This window comes from Leptopilina boulardi, unplaced genomic scaffold (assembly GCF_019393585.1).
Source record: "Leptopilina boulardi isolate dan_hultmark-lab unplaced genomic scaffold, ZJU_Lbou_2.1 LbouV2_40, whole genome shotgun sequence".
Classification (NCBI taxonomy): Eukaryota; Metazoa; Arthropoda; class Insecta; order Hymenoptera; family Figitidae; genus Leptopilina; species Leptopilina boulardi.
In genome coordinates, this window is record NW_026137974.1 from 742,319 (window position 1) to 756,824 (window position 14,506).

The 14,506-nt window shown below is 21.2% G+C and overlaps 2 protein-coding genes across 4 annotated transcripts; one reads left to right on the forward strand and one right to left on the reverse strand.

Annotated features, from left to right (window-relative positions):
* Positions 1–22: 22 nt before the first annotated feature.
* Positions 23–14,279, forward strand: LOC127289249 (post-GPI attachment to proteins factor 2-like). Of its 3 annotated transcripts, XM_051317065.1 has the most exons (7): positions 23–213; positions 298–428; positions 818–879; positions 6,321–6,687; positions 7,837–8,104; positions 8,656–8,853; positions 9,250–14,279. In XM_051317065.1, the coding sequence occupies exons 4-7, from the start codon at positions 6,523–6,525 to the stop codon at positions 9,381–9,383; spliced, it is 765 nt and encodes a 254-aa protein (XP_051173022.1). In that variant the 5' UTR covers positions 23–213; positions 298–428; positions 818–879; positions 6,321–6,522; the 3' UTR covers positions 9,384–14,279. The 3 variants fall into 3 exon arrangements, with proteins under 3 accessions (XP_051173022.1, XP_051173021.1, XP_051173023.1); XM_051317064.1 differs by lacking the exons at positions 23–213; positions 298–428; positions 818–879 and adding an exon at positions 5,141–5,434; XM_051317066.1 differs by lacking the exons at positions 23–213; positions 298–428; positions 818–879 and adding an exon at positions 5,896–5,973.
* Positions 923–4,579, reverse strand: LOC127289248 (WD repeat domain phosphoinositide-interacting protein 4-like). The gene is made up of 8 exons (XM_051317062.1): positions 4,318–4,579; positions 3,455–3,722; positions 2,782–2,933; positions 2,560–2,648; positions 2,159–2,307; positions 1,871–1,972; positions 1,573–1,691; positions 923–1,207 (listed from the first exon to the last, which is right to left on the reverse strand). The coding sequence occupies exons 1-8, from the start codon at positions 4,364–4,366 to the stop codon at positions 1,098–1,100; spliced, it is 1,038 nt and encodes a 345-aa protein (XP_051173019.1). The 5' UTR covers positions 4,367–4,579; the 3' UTR covers positions 923–1,097.
* Positions 14,280–14,506: the final 227 nt, after the last annotated feature.

Consider the following 14,506-nt stretch of genomic DNA (forward strand, 5'->3'; position numbering starts at 1 on the left):
AATTTTTTTTAGGTTATGTTCGTATGTTTTGGCGCACGTCACGCGCGTTATAACTCAAATAAAAATTTTCTAAATTTGTTTTATAAGTTAAATGAAATGCAATTATTCCTTTAAATATGTCATTTAGTATTGACGAATTTTAATAAATTGTAAATAGTAATTATATTTTAAGTGACAATTGTTTTTCTTTTGAAAGAGAAGATAATAAATCAAGTGCGTGTATACTTTTTTTTTTTTTATCTAAAAATGTAATTATTTTGTTAATTGTATAATTAAGTTTTAATTTTAATTTTTCAGAATTACAATGAAAAATCCCAATAAAATTCCTAATAAACAATTTAAAATACTATTGGGAGTATTAGGTGTAACTTTTTTAATTGCTTCTTATACTATTCATATTTCTCCGGCAATAAATTCTGAACCTTACAGTAAGTTTTTTTTATTTATTAATTAATTTTTTCTCCGCAAAATTTACTGATATTCGATAATAATTTATTATTTAAGTTTATGATATATAACAATATCACTCGCAAACTTTCGTGTAACATAACCTATATTTTTCAAAAAAAAAAAAAAAAAAAAATTATTCGAAATTTATTGTTATAATTTAATGTATATATAGGCAATAATTTTTTATTATTTAGAAATTATTTTTAATTATATATAATTACAATCACATAACCTATATTTAAAAAAAAATTATTTAAAGTTTAAAATTTATTATAATTTAATTTTTTTTGTAATAAATAGAATTTTTTCTTTTTTAATGGAAATTATTGTATTAAAAAATAAATATATTTTTTTTTTATAATTACAGAAGAAAAAAGGAGATTATCGGTTCAATCAATGGATCCTCTTAAAAAGGTGGAATAAAAAATGGTTTGTTATACTTGTTCAGTTTACTTAAATTTATTATATTTATATATATATATAAGTATATTTCTGTTCAAAGTCGATATTTAATCATAAATATAAAATAAATGCTATCTATTATTAATCTACTATTTTAATAAACTGTACATTTTTTTTTTCATCGATATTGAAGGATATAAGACATTTTTGTCTTTTTTTTTTGTCTCGTAAATATCACTGAATTTTTAAAAATCATCATCATTGCAAACGTCAAGAAAAACATCATATGCCTCTCTATTGCAATTTCCATCAGACGTGAAAACGTATTTGTGAAATGTTCCATCCATGCAAACGGCTGAAAAATAGAATTTTTTTGAATTAAATTTCCTTTTTTTTATAAAATAGAAAATTCTATTTGAAAAACATTATTTTTTTTTCTTTTAATTATTCCAAGTTTTTTTTTTATATAATGTATTTATTTATATTTAAAATATTTGAAAAAATTTTTAAATACCGACCATGAAATCAAAGAAATTATTTTCGTTTCTTTAACATTTTTTTTTTTTCTGAATTCTAAGCTAATTAATTATATTAAATTATAAATTATTTCAATTGAAACAAAGAAGGAAAAAAAAAACTTAAAAATGCTAAAGAAACGAAGAAACATTTTGTAATTTTTAGTTTTTTAAATTTAGAAATTAATTAAAATTTGTTAATTACCGATTACTGAATTTTTTGCACCAAAAGCGCAAACACAAGCGCATTCAGGTGGCACTGTAAATGTTGCTAATGCCCATTGGCTCTCGACATAATTTCCCAGGAATCCCATTTTTGAAAATCTGAAATTCGAAACGAAAAATATTTTTAAAAAAATTTAATGACAAATTTTTCTACTTTTAGAAAATTATATTAATATTTAAATACCGTTTAATTTGATTAAAAGAAGTAATTTCAAAAATTAAATAATTTTTACGTAAGAGAATATAAAAAAGAAAGAAGGATAGAAGAAATTAATTACGTGGATCTTCGATTGAGATGTGTGTCTTTAAGAGCAAATATGTGAATCGTTCCCTTGTCACTTGATACGCTGAGAAATTCCGAGTCCCGACTAAATGTTATGCTGGAAAAATAATTTTTTTTTTAATAATATAATTATTAAATTCTTTAAATAATTAAATACGATAATATAATTTGAAATTAATAAATTAAATTTGAATAAATTTAAATTAAACAAATTTTTAAATTAACAATTTAAATAACGATTTTTATTAGTAAAAAAAATTGAAGTTAAAGAAATAAAGTGAACCAGTAAAGTGTCGCAGGATCGGTTCCTCTTCTTAATTCGACTAAAAGTTGTCTCCTAGCGCTGTCCCAAACTCTAACTAATGTTCCCTGAGCGGATGCTGTTGCCACCATTGTTCCACTTGGATTAACAGCCAAACAAGCCAAAGCTCCCTTAAAAAAAAAAAAAAATTTCCTTTCTCAAATTTTCCATTTTTATCATTGCAAAATTTTTATTTATTTTTTTTTAATTTAAATATATTTTATTTCAATTTAATTATATTTACACAATTTTTTCTTTTGTACAAATAATAAACGCAAACATATTGGTATTAAATAAAGAATTTTAAATTGAAATTATTTTTTCAAACAATTACACAAAAATAATTAATTAGTAAAATTTTTTCTAAATTATATATTACTCACTTGATGAGCGGCTAAAGTTGCCGGAGCACTCGAACTACCAGAATCCGTTGCTCCCAAATCGACTAATTGTACACTGCCTATTTTATGGCCTTTTAATTGAAAAAAAAAGAAGTAAATATTAATTTTATTTTTTTCCATTTCTCGACTTCAATTTAATATTTGAAATTTTTTAAAATAAAAATTTTGTTTCAATGATAAAAATAAGTAAAAATACAATTTTACCTGGAAACGCGAGAAGTTGTTTATTAGCTGTTGCGAGGGTCGCCACCTCCATCAGTCCTCTAGGATTATCTCTAGTTTCTAACGTAAGCAACCTTCGTGTTGGCATTGGAAATGAAAAAACGTGTATTTCTCGTTGAAGGGCCACTATCAATCTATAAATAATATTCAATTAATTAATTTAACTAATAAATATATGAAAATTAATTTGAATTTTTTTTCAATTAGCGATTTTCTGTTATTAAATAAAAAAAATTTTTAATTCAAATTAAATAAAATATTTAAATAGAAAATTTTAATTAATAAGTAAATAATTTTAAAAAATTGAATTATTTAATTAGTAATAAAATGTTGGCATCGGCAATGAAAAAACGTGTATTTCTCGTTGAAGGGCCACTATCAATCTATAAATAATATTCAATTAATTAATTTAACTAATAAATAAATGAAAATTAATAAATAAATTAATTAATCTAAATTTTTTTTCAATTAGCGATTTTTTGTTATTAAATAAAAAAAAATTTTTAATTCAAATTAAATAAAATATTTAAATAGAAAATTTTAATTAATAAGTAAATAATTAAAAAAAATTGAATTATTTAATTAGTAATACAATTTTTTTTTTTTTTAATAATAGAAAAAAAAGAGAAAATTTCTCGAAATTTGGAATTCTTACTTGTCCCTTCGTAATCTAACTGCTTTTATAGGACCAGTGAATGTAATTTCCAAAACAAATTTCTTTGCTTGATCATCGTAAATTAAAACTGTATTATCAGCATATTTTGGCTTTGATCCACCGCCAACAATTGCAATTATATTCGTTCTCCATAGCATTTCTCCTATTCCAATGCTTCCCATTAAATCGCTTTCAAAATGCGCTTGTTCGACAAGTGGCTCCACATTGTATATCCTTAGTCCAGACTCCATGCAACATGTGAAACATCCTAAAGAACAATATTTTCTTTTAAAATTATAATTTTTTTTCTACCTCAATTTATTTGCAATTCCGAAATTTTTTTTTAACAAAATAAAAACTAAAATTAAACAGAAAAAATAAATTTCTAATTAAATATTAACAATTGACAAATAAATACCTAATAATAATAATAATAATAAATAAAAAAATTATTATAATAAATTTTTTCAAATATAAAAATATAATTATTTAATTAAAAAAATTAATTTCTCAATGAAAAATAATTATTAATAATTATAAATTGAAATAAATTAATAAAAAAAAATCATAACAAAAGAATATCTCGACAAAAATTGAACAAAGAAAAATGTTTCTTTTTATACGAGCGTCTTAAAAATATAAAATTCAATGTACTCTATTTATATAATTGAAAATTTTAATTGCCAAATATTTAATTAATTAACATAAGAAAAAAAGAAATATAACAAAAAGGAATCAATAATAAAAATTTCGTGTCTAATTATAGAAATCATATAGAGAGGTTATGTTTACTTTTTTTTTCATTTTTAAGGCAATTTCAACAACAATTTACAATCATTAATTTAATAATTTTTGCGACATACCTTGATCTTGATTAAAACGTAAACTAAGAATTCCCCTTCCTCCTGACATTTTTTACAATTTTATCAATCAGTCTTTTGATAAAATAACGAAAACAACTTGCCCAAACATTACAGACGATAAACACTGCATTATGCACATACACTCAAGTCGACGCCAAAACGTCAAACGTAAGAAATGTATATATATAGAAGAAAGGAGAAGAGAATGTCTTGATCAAAACAAAACAACTTTTAGGTTATATGCGCATGAACAGCTGATCGGATATTTTGCTTTTTTTTTTTTAAATTACGAAATTCTTGTTGCGCCCTTGACAACTTTAGTCAATTTTTATTGACAAGAATTATTTGCTTTATATTTAAAATGAAATTAATTAAAATAATTAATTAAAAAATAGATTATTTTTCTTCATTAATATTTTCCCTTTGCTTTAAAATCACTTTCTTTTTTTTTTTTATTTTTCCTATATTTTTATTGATTTTTTAAACAATTGTAAATTTTGAATTATTCCAATTTGCCGCGCTTTGAGTCAATCAATCAGAATTCAGCTTTGAAAAGATGTGAATCCAAAAAGGGAAATAAGTTCACAAAAAGTTAATTGCAAAATAAAATGTGGATAATTTTTATTGTTTTGTACATTTTTATTTATTTATTTATTATTATTATTATTATTATTATTATTATTTATAAAAAATATTTTTGCAAAAAGATTCCTCTTCTATTTGATATTTGTATATTTTACAATTCGGAAAGGGAAATCGACCAATAAGACAGAGAATAAATTTTATGTCCAGTTCTCTGATTGGTTAATACTGAATTGCGCCAAGTGGAAAACGCGCTCGAACACACACCACATTTTTACATGGTTTACGACGATAAAAGTGACAAACACGCTCATTTTTTATAATGTAAAATTTTACAAAGTAAATTAATTTTAACACGTGAATAAATTGTTTGCAAAATAAGTGATTAATTGCGATAATTTGTTAAATATGTGAGAGGTTAGCTTGTATTTCCTATATATGTATATATATAGATGTATATATAGTATATAGATAAAAAAAAAGCACAGTAGTGTCTTTGCGCATTGCCGTGTGCCGAGGAATCAACACAGCATTTGTATGTATTGAAGAATCTAATAATATGTCTATTTTTCCCTTCTTTCTCAAAAAAAAAACGATATATCTCAATTACAGTTGAAAATATATTATAAAATTTCCGTGAATTATTTTTATCGTGTTGTTTGTTAATTTAATAGAATTTTGTTATCTCTCTTTTACACGCTCAATAAATATATGTATAGTAAATTTTCCTTTTTAGTTTCTTTTTTCTTGTATATAATAGATATATAAAAAATCGACAAAAATGAAAGGACTGTATTTTAATAATTTACATTAGTTTAACATTGAATTCTATTGAATCTATTTTTATTGATATTTTTACGATTACTCATTATTGTGCCTTGATTTTTTGGCAAATTTAATCACTTGTGTTAAAATGAAAATTGTTTTGTATTCTTTGAATTTTTGATATTTTTTATTTGTTTAATTTTTTTTCGTTCTTTTTTTTGGAGGGGGGGGGGGGGCGATGAGAAAAGAAATATTTTTTTTCGGTTTTGATATTAAAAGAAAGTGATAATTTGCGTCGGTAAATTTTAGGTTAGGATTTATATGTCAAGTTTTGTATTAATCGTTTATAAAAATAATTTGTATTTTATTTTCCGTTTGTGAAATTTTGAAATGAAATTGGAAAATAATTTGATACTTTTAATCTTTAACAAATATTTTTTCGAATTATATATATATATATATATATATATTATCATTTTGAATTTTAATTATTGAATCAAAATTCTATTGTCAATTTTTTTTTTATCTTACGAAAATATTTTTAAAATTATATAATTTTTATTTTTTAGTTTCCTTTTTTTTGTGCAATTATCTTAATTTTAGATTTAAATCTAGATGTTAGATTTTTTAAAAAAAATTAATGTGTTTTTTTTTAGATTCGCCTGAAGAGTGAAAAAAATGCGAGAACTAAAGGAAACTGCTCATTAGCGAAGTTTTTAATTAGAAAATGCAATTTCCTGGCCAAAAGAGGAAAATAGAATAAGTTTTATGATTTAAGTAGCGCTCGAGTCAAAATAAAAAGAAAAAAAAAATAAATAAATTAGAAAACAAGAGGATAAAATAATTTGGCAACAGAAAATGGAGATGAATAATATAGGGAACAATAAAAGTTCAATTTATCTAGTGATACCATTTAAAAAGCTTTGTCTGACAACAGTTGCACTACCTGTCGTGAGTTTAGTCATTTGTTTCGTTACAGCGTATATATTTCAACAAGATGATATTCACGAAACACATTGTCGGGTAAGTTATCGAAAAATAAAATTATTTTCAATATAATTTTCTTTTTAAAAATAAAAATTTAAAAAAAAAAGAAAATTAATTCGACAGCAATTATTTTATTATTCAATAATCAAAAATATTTTTTTTTATCAATCAGTAAATTAATTAATTAATAAATTAGGAAATTAATTATTTTATTAATTAAAAGAAAAATTTGTTTATTTTATTAGTAAAGAAATTTATTAATAAATTACAAAATTAATTACTCATTTAATTAACTAATTCATTTGTTAATTTTACCTAACTTAATTTAATATTACTTTTATTCTATTTGTTAATTTAATTTAAAAAAATTGTTGTTGGAAAATTTAAAATATTTAAAAAATTGTATTATAAAATATAGAAACAAAAATGAAACAATAATTTTCAACAGTAAAATACTAAAATTTTCACACTATTAAAATAGCATTATTTATAAGCTACGAATAGTGATAAATTTTTATATTTTATAGTAACCTTGAGTCTTATTGTTAGTATTACAAATGAGGATAAATATATAAAAATATAAAAACAAGTTGTCTTATCGCGTGCATATACTAACCTTTAATCTTATTGTCCATATATTAGTTTTTTTTTAAAGTTATAAAAAATATTAGTTTTTTTTTTTAAAGTTATAAAAAATATTAGTTTGAAATTTCTTTTTTTTTTTATTGTCAAATTAGTTAAAATTGTTTTTTTTATAAATTAAAAATTTTCGGTGATTTTTTCCATTATTTTGCTTTGCATTTTATTATTTATTGAATAATTGAAATATTTATTTATTATTATAATTTATGTATTTTCAAAATTTATTTTTCACTAAAATGCCCGGTTTTTTTTTTAAATTAAATTTTTCAATAAAATATATAATAAAGATTTAAAAATTAATTTAAAAATTTACTTTTACATTTTTATTTTCAAAAAAAAAATTTTAATTATACTATTTTTGTGGGTAGACATTTTTAAAGTTAACTAATAAGTTTTATTTTTGAAAAATTTGTTTTTGTTTTCAAATTTCTCTATTTTGTCGCTGTTAATTTTTCTTTTCTTTTTTGAATTTCTTATTGTACTGTAAAAATTTTGTGATAAAAAAAATGAAATTATATTTATTTTTTCTTTTCTTTTTTTTAGGTTTATAATGTTCTTCCGTCGATCTCGGCCATCACGGGCGTTTCACCTCAGAGATATTTGTGGCGAATTAGCATAGCTTTACATGTTGGACCACGATTTGTAATTGCAAGCGTTTATTATTCATATTATCGAAAAATAGTTCAAACTCTTGACGATGTTTCTGTGAAGCTCATTTCCTGCAGACTTTTGAATTTATGTTATTGGCTCAATATTACCGAAGTTTCCGCTTTATGTGGCGTTACTTATATTTCAAATGCGGAAAATTATGGTAAAACATTATTTTATTTTTCTAATTTAAAATAATATATATTTTTTTTTTGCATTTTAGCAAATTATTTCCTTTAAATTTAAAATTCTCTTTCTTTTAATTTTATTTCCTTTTTTAATTTTTGATTATTCAAATTTCAAATAATTATTTTTGCACAAAAAAGAAAAGAGTAAAAACGAACGAAATTCTTTATATTTGTTTTTTTTCCTTTTCTTATCTGAAACGTTTTAAAACTTGTAAAACAATTTTAAAGGTTTCACAATTTGCAAAATAACTGATATGGATAACATTGCTTTGAGAATGTTTCAACTTAAGAAAATAAAATGATAATTACTTTTGTACAGGAAAGTTTATGAGAAAAATAACATTTCCTGTAAGACAGAACAATAATGAAAAAAGGGGAAAAAAATATAAATTAAATATATGGAATAAAAATTTAAAATATTTTTCTTTATGCACAAAAAATTTAGAAGATTCTTCTTCTTCTTTTTGTCGCTTATTACAATTAATTTGTCTTAAAAATTAAAATTTGATGATAATTTTTTTTTCAGCGGTCCATGAAAAGATCTTTATAATGTTTATGATCAGTTCATTGACATATATGTTGACGGCAGTGAAATTGAGTCGTTTAATTACACCAAATGCACAAAGTCTTCAGTACAAACAAGGCCTGTTTATAACGAGTCTTATAAGCACTGCAGGCCTTATTATCTTCTTTCTGAAGCATCGACTTTTATGCCACGATTTGGGTAAGAAAAGAACCAATCATTTTTTTTTTCATTTATCATCATTGTCTTGAAATTTTTATCCATATAATAATTATGTCATGTTTCTATTATCATTTTTTTTACCTCAATTATTTAAAGGCCAAATTTATAATTTAATTCTATTTAGTTACTTTTTGCAACAAAAATTAAATTGAATTTATAGAAATTAAATTACAATTTTAATTTAAGTTAATTATAACAAAAAAAAAAAAAAATACTTAATTTGCCTATGAATTTGAATTTTCCAAAACGAATAATTGAATTTTTAAAAATAATTTTCTAATTAAAAAATTGAAATAATAATTTTATGTTTCCATTAAAACAAAAAAAAAAAAAGGCAGAAAAATTCTAATGAATTTCGATTTTTTTCCCCGCTAGCATTTAGCTGGTTCTCACTTTGCGAATACGTGATAGCTTGCGCAAACATGGGATTTCATATATGCGTGGTCTTAGATTTTCCACACGAGCAACTTGTCGTTGGAAATGGTTTACCCGCAACAAAGCGAGATTAACATCTTTAGGACTAAAACAAACAAAAAAAAAAACAAACAAACAAACAAGAATAATAATAAATTAATTAAATAAAATAACGTTCGTTTTCCAAGTGCCTCTTGCCTGCTGGGAATTCTTTTTAAAAACGCGTCTTTTTAATCATTGCCAACTACCTCTTCTGAATGAAAAAAAAAAAAAAAAAAAACGATCAATTAAATTATTATTGATTCTTTTTTTTTTGAAATTCTATTTATTTTCATTTTTGATTCTGTTTATTTCAAATCTCAAAATATAATAAAATTTCCATGGTTTGACACTAGGCACTGGAAATGTATGAAGGCCTTTCATAATTTTATCTATTAAATTAATTAATATACAAATTTGTAGTGACACTATATATATACTTATATATATATATAGAGAGAGAGTAAAGTAACGTTGTACTTCAAAATACAACAAAAAAGAAAAAAATAAATTCATGGAAACATTTGGAATGAAAAGAAAATTTCCTATAAATTTTGGAAGACTGTTGTGTAAATGGTAAATATGACGCTTAAATATTGTCACCATAATTTTTCGTTTTTATCGCATTTTTTTTTCCAGTTGCCATGAAAATCCAATTAAAATTAAATAATCAAATTATTAATTATTTTATTTTTTTCTCTTTCTCTTTGAATTTTATTTATTTTTATTAATATTATTTATTATTTATATTATTATTTATATTTATATTTTTATTATTACATATTATTATTATTATTATTATTATTAAACTATTGTATAATTAATTTTGAACCTTAATACATTTTTGAAAAAAATGTATTTTTATTTTAAAACAAAAATTATGTTTTAATAAATATAAAATAAAAGTGTATTTATTTAAAAAAAAAAAAAATATAAATTTATAAATGAAATTGAAAATAAAAAGGCTGATATTTTTAATTGTTGTTGAGAAAACATTTATAAATGTATAGAAAAATGAAATTTTAAAGACATTGATTTGTCTCTTTTTTTTCTATTGGATTTTCGGTAATTGGAAAAATATATGTGAAAACAAAAAATTGAGGGTATTTGATGTGTCTATATATAGTATAAAAAACAAAAATTAAAATAAAATGTAGATTTTTAATTGTCGAAACTGTATGATTAAAATAGTAAGTGGGAACTCTAGTCGATTTTAATAATTCTAGTCGATGTGTCCTTAACGCTTTGTGAAAAAATAATTTGTTTTATTTTATTTTTATTATTATTATTATTATTATCTTCGTAGATATGTTTGTAGAATTTTTCATGAATATCATAATTAAATAATCCAGAATTTTTGAAAAAAAATTTATATAATAGAAAGAAAGAATGAAAAAAAAAAAAAACATACAGACTTGGCTTTTTAGAAAAATGTAATTTTCTTTTTTTCGTCAGCCAGTCTTGAAATATTTTTTCGAAATTTTTGAATGAATGTGTTTAAAAAAAAAAATTGTACATAAATCGTTAAGTTCTCCGTTTCTTTTTTTCTTCACAAAAGAACTATACAAAATTTAAATTTTTTAATTTCAATTCTTATTTTATATTTTGATTTTAATATTTTTATTTTCCTTTTTTCTATTTTTTCGACTAAATTTTGTTTTAGGGGAAAAATTTAATTTTATAATTTTTTTGGTGTTTTTTTTTAAAAGAATTTTAATTTAAACAATTTTTAAATGTTTTTTGAATTTTAAAAATCAAAATTTTCTTATAAAGAAAAAACAAAAAAAAATAGTCTTTAGAATTTGAGTGCGTAATTTTTTGATGATAATAGTAATGAATGTGTTTTTCGCTTTTGTAATTAGTTCGGAGGACTTTTTTTTTGGTGTGTTAAATTAATTAATTTTTTTCTCAAAAAAGGATTAAGATCTTTCGAGTGTGAATTTGCTAGAAATTCTTTTTCTAGATTGCCAGTAGTCCCCATGTGACTAGATAAGCACTTTAAAAAAAAAAGAAAAAAAAAACAAAAAAACTCGATAATACTTATCGTTTTTTGCACATTTTTACAGCTAATAAATATGTCCATCGCCCCCCCCCCTCGAATACAATAATCTTTGATTATTGTATATAATATATATATAATATTTGTATCGACGAATTCGTTACGATTTAACGCAATTATTATTATATTTATATATTATATAGTATTTGCGACTATAATTCAACAGAATTGTATACAAGTTGAAGTTTTTCTTCGTTTCTCAGGAAAAAAAATACCCAAATTTTTTTTTTCCATATATTTTTAAATTATTCTCTTTTTTTCCCAATGCGCAACGATTTTTTTTTTATAATTGTACAAAAATTCTTTTTTCCCTCTAAGAATAAAAAAAGTTTTTTTTTTAAATAACAAATATTTATTTTCAAAATTTTGTTTCGTAAATGATAAAAATTTATTTCTAAAGCATAAAAAATTTACAAATATTTGTATTTTTTTTTTTAAAATTATTTCCTCCAAGAATCACTTAAAAAAAGATTCTTTTTTAAATTACAAAAATAGTTTAGAAAGATTTAATTTTTTAGAAATTTTCAAAAAAATATTAAATATTTTTTCTCATTCTAAAAAAAAAAAAACTCCTGTAATTAGAGGAAAAAGGAATTTTTTTTCGGGAACAAAAAGAGAAAGTAATATAAAAGAAAAATGGAAATTCTTTTTTTTTTCGAAAAAAGAAATTTTTCCGTAAAAATAACAACAGAGTGTAACTTTGTTCGAAACTATCGTAATTATTATTGTAAAAAAGAAAAATATTCATCGCTTATTTTAAATGATTGACGGAAGTGTTTTAAGAAGTTGTTTTGAAAATGGTAAAAAAAAACGGATTTTAAAAATTTTCATATCTCAAATTTTGCCCTTTTTTAAAAAAAAATAAATATTTTTTATCTCACTATCATTTTTTCTTTTGTTTTTTTTTGCTATTCAAATACAAATATGCGATCGACTGTGAGGCTTTGATAATACAAGCACAAATTTTAAAAAGTACAAAAATAAACTGATAATTTTTCGTTCTTCCATTTTTTTTTGCGTCAAAAAAAAATATTTCCGTCTTTTATTCAATTTATTTTCTTTATAATATTAAATTAATTTAATAAAAAAATTAGTTAAATATTTACAAATAAAAAAGTAAAAAGCTACTTTATTTTTTTATTATTATTTATAAATTATTTATAAATAAAAAATAGTTTATAAATAATTATAATAAAAAAGTGAAATCAAAAATTTAATTACTTTCATTGTAATTATTTGGAAACTAATTTTTTTAATTTTTTATTAAATTAATTAATTATAATTGCGTGAAAGTGATTTTTTTAATTGCCATATATAGTAAATAATAATTTATTTATTTAATTTTTTAAATGAATATACAACTGACGTGTTTGAATTTTTTTTTTTTTTTATTTCGACTTCCAGGATTTGTCTCATTGTCGATCGTACAAAGTGTAAGAAACTTGTTGATGCCAAGGAGCGCGGTGTCAAATGCAAGAGCTTGATACCCTTGACACGTGTTACAAGTTCTATTTAATTAATGTCAGCCATTTGGCACAACAATTTCCCCTCCCACCAAGAGAATTAGGCTGAATGTCTCCTCGTGTGGCGCTTACTGCGTGAAAATCATTTTTGTCATGCATAAATTGAGAGCTTGTGAAAATTTATTTTTTTATTTTTCTCTATTTTTGGGTGAGAAATTTTTATTAAAACACTTTTTCTTTTTTTTTTCTTTTTAATCACTTTTTGTTTTGCAGCGCACTTGAATTTTTTCTAATTTTCAAAAAATTTGTTTTTGATAAAATAGAAAAAAAATTTTCTTTTGAAATAATTTTATTTCTCAAATTAATTGGCGAAAAAATATTTTGTTTTCCATTAAAATTAAAAATAATATTTTATTTATTAAAAATTTTTATATTTACAATAATTTTTTTTTCGTTTTCTCATTAAATTATCTTAAATTGAAATGCGAAAAAAATTCAAGGCACCTATTTTGTAAAAAAATATTTTCGATTTTAATTTTTGTACTTTATTTTTAAAAAGAAAAAAAATTTGTCACAATGAAAGAAAAATAGAAAATTAAAGTAGAAATTTATTTTCCAAAAGTTGTATTTTTTTCGCAATTTATGTATATTCGAATTTATTATTTCTAATTGCAAATATTTCTAAACTGTAATTTTTTATTTACAATGTGTAAATTTTTTTTATTTCAAAAAATTCGAATTTTTAAATTTAAAAATTTAGTACTGTCGAATTTGAAAAAAAAAAAAAATTTGTAAATTTTAAAAATTCGAATTTTCAAATTATTTTCAAATTCATTTTAGAGTCGAATTTTGAAATTTTAATTCATTTCTCAATTGATTGGAAAATATTTCTCTCAAACAAATATTACATAATAATAATAATAAATATTTCGTATTGCGATTATGAATTATTATGCAATCTACATAATAATAAAAGAAAAAGAAAAAAAAATGTTTATGGAAATTTTTAATTATTGCAATTTTTAATTAAATTTCTAAGGAAATTTTTTTTTGCAAATTTCGTACCAGTAAATTTTTTGTGTTTATTGACAGAAAAGTTGTAAAAAAAAAGAAAAAAAAACAGTTTCGAGTAAAAGAAACTTTATAAAGAAATAATGATGATGATGATTAAGAGAGCGTGTAACTGATTACTTAACTTATATATGTATATGATAAAAAAAAAAATATTTATTTGTCCAGTAAACGAGTGAAAGATAAAATAATATACATTCAAATTTGAGTGTGTGATTGAAAAAAAAACACAGGGCATTATATTTCAAAATCGTAAAAAAAAAAAAAAAATGCAACCTGCGAGATTTATAAAAAATAAAAGGGAACGGAGTTGTATGAGATGCCAAAAGTGAATAAAACATATCTGTCAGAAAATTTAATTATATTTGTTAATTTTTTGTTTAAAATTTTGTCCAATTTACGAATTTTTGGATTTATTTTTTTTTCTCTTAAAATTCATGATTTATTTGATTTATTTTCTATTCTAATTAGAAATAAATCAGTAATTGAATTTATTAATTTTGATAAAAATTTTATTTTGCGTTTTTAAATTAAAAAGAAGAAAAATATTTTATAATTTTTTTTCGCTTATGCTAATAATTTTTTT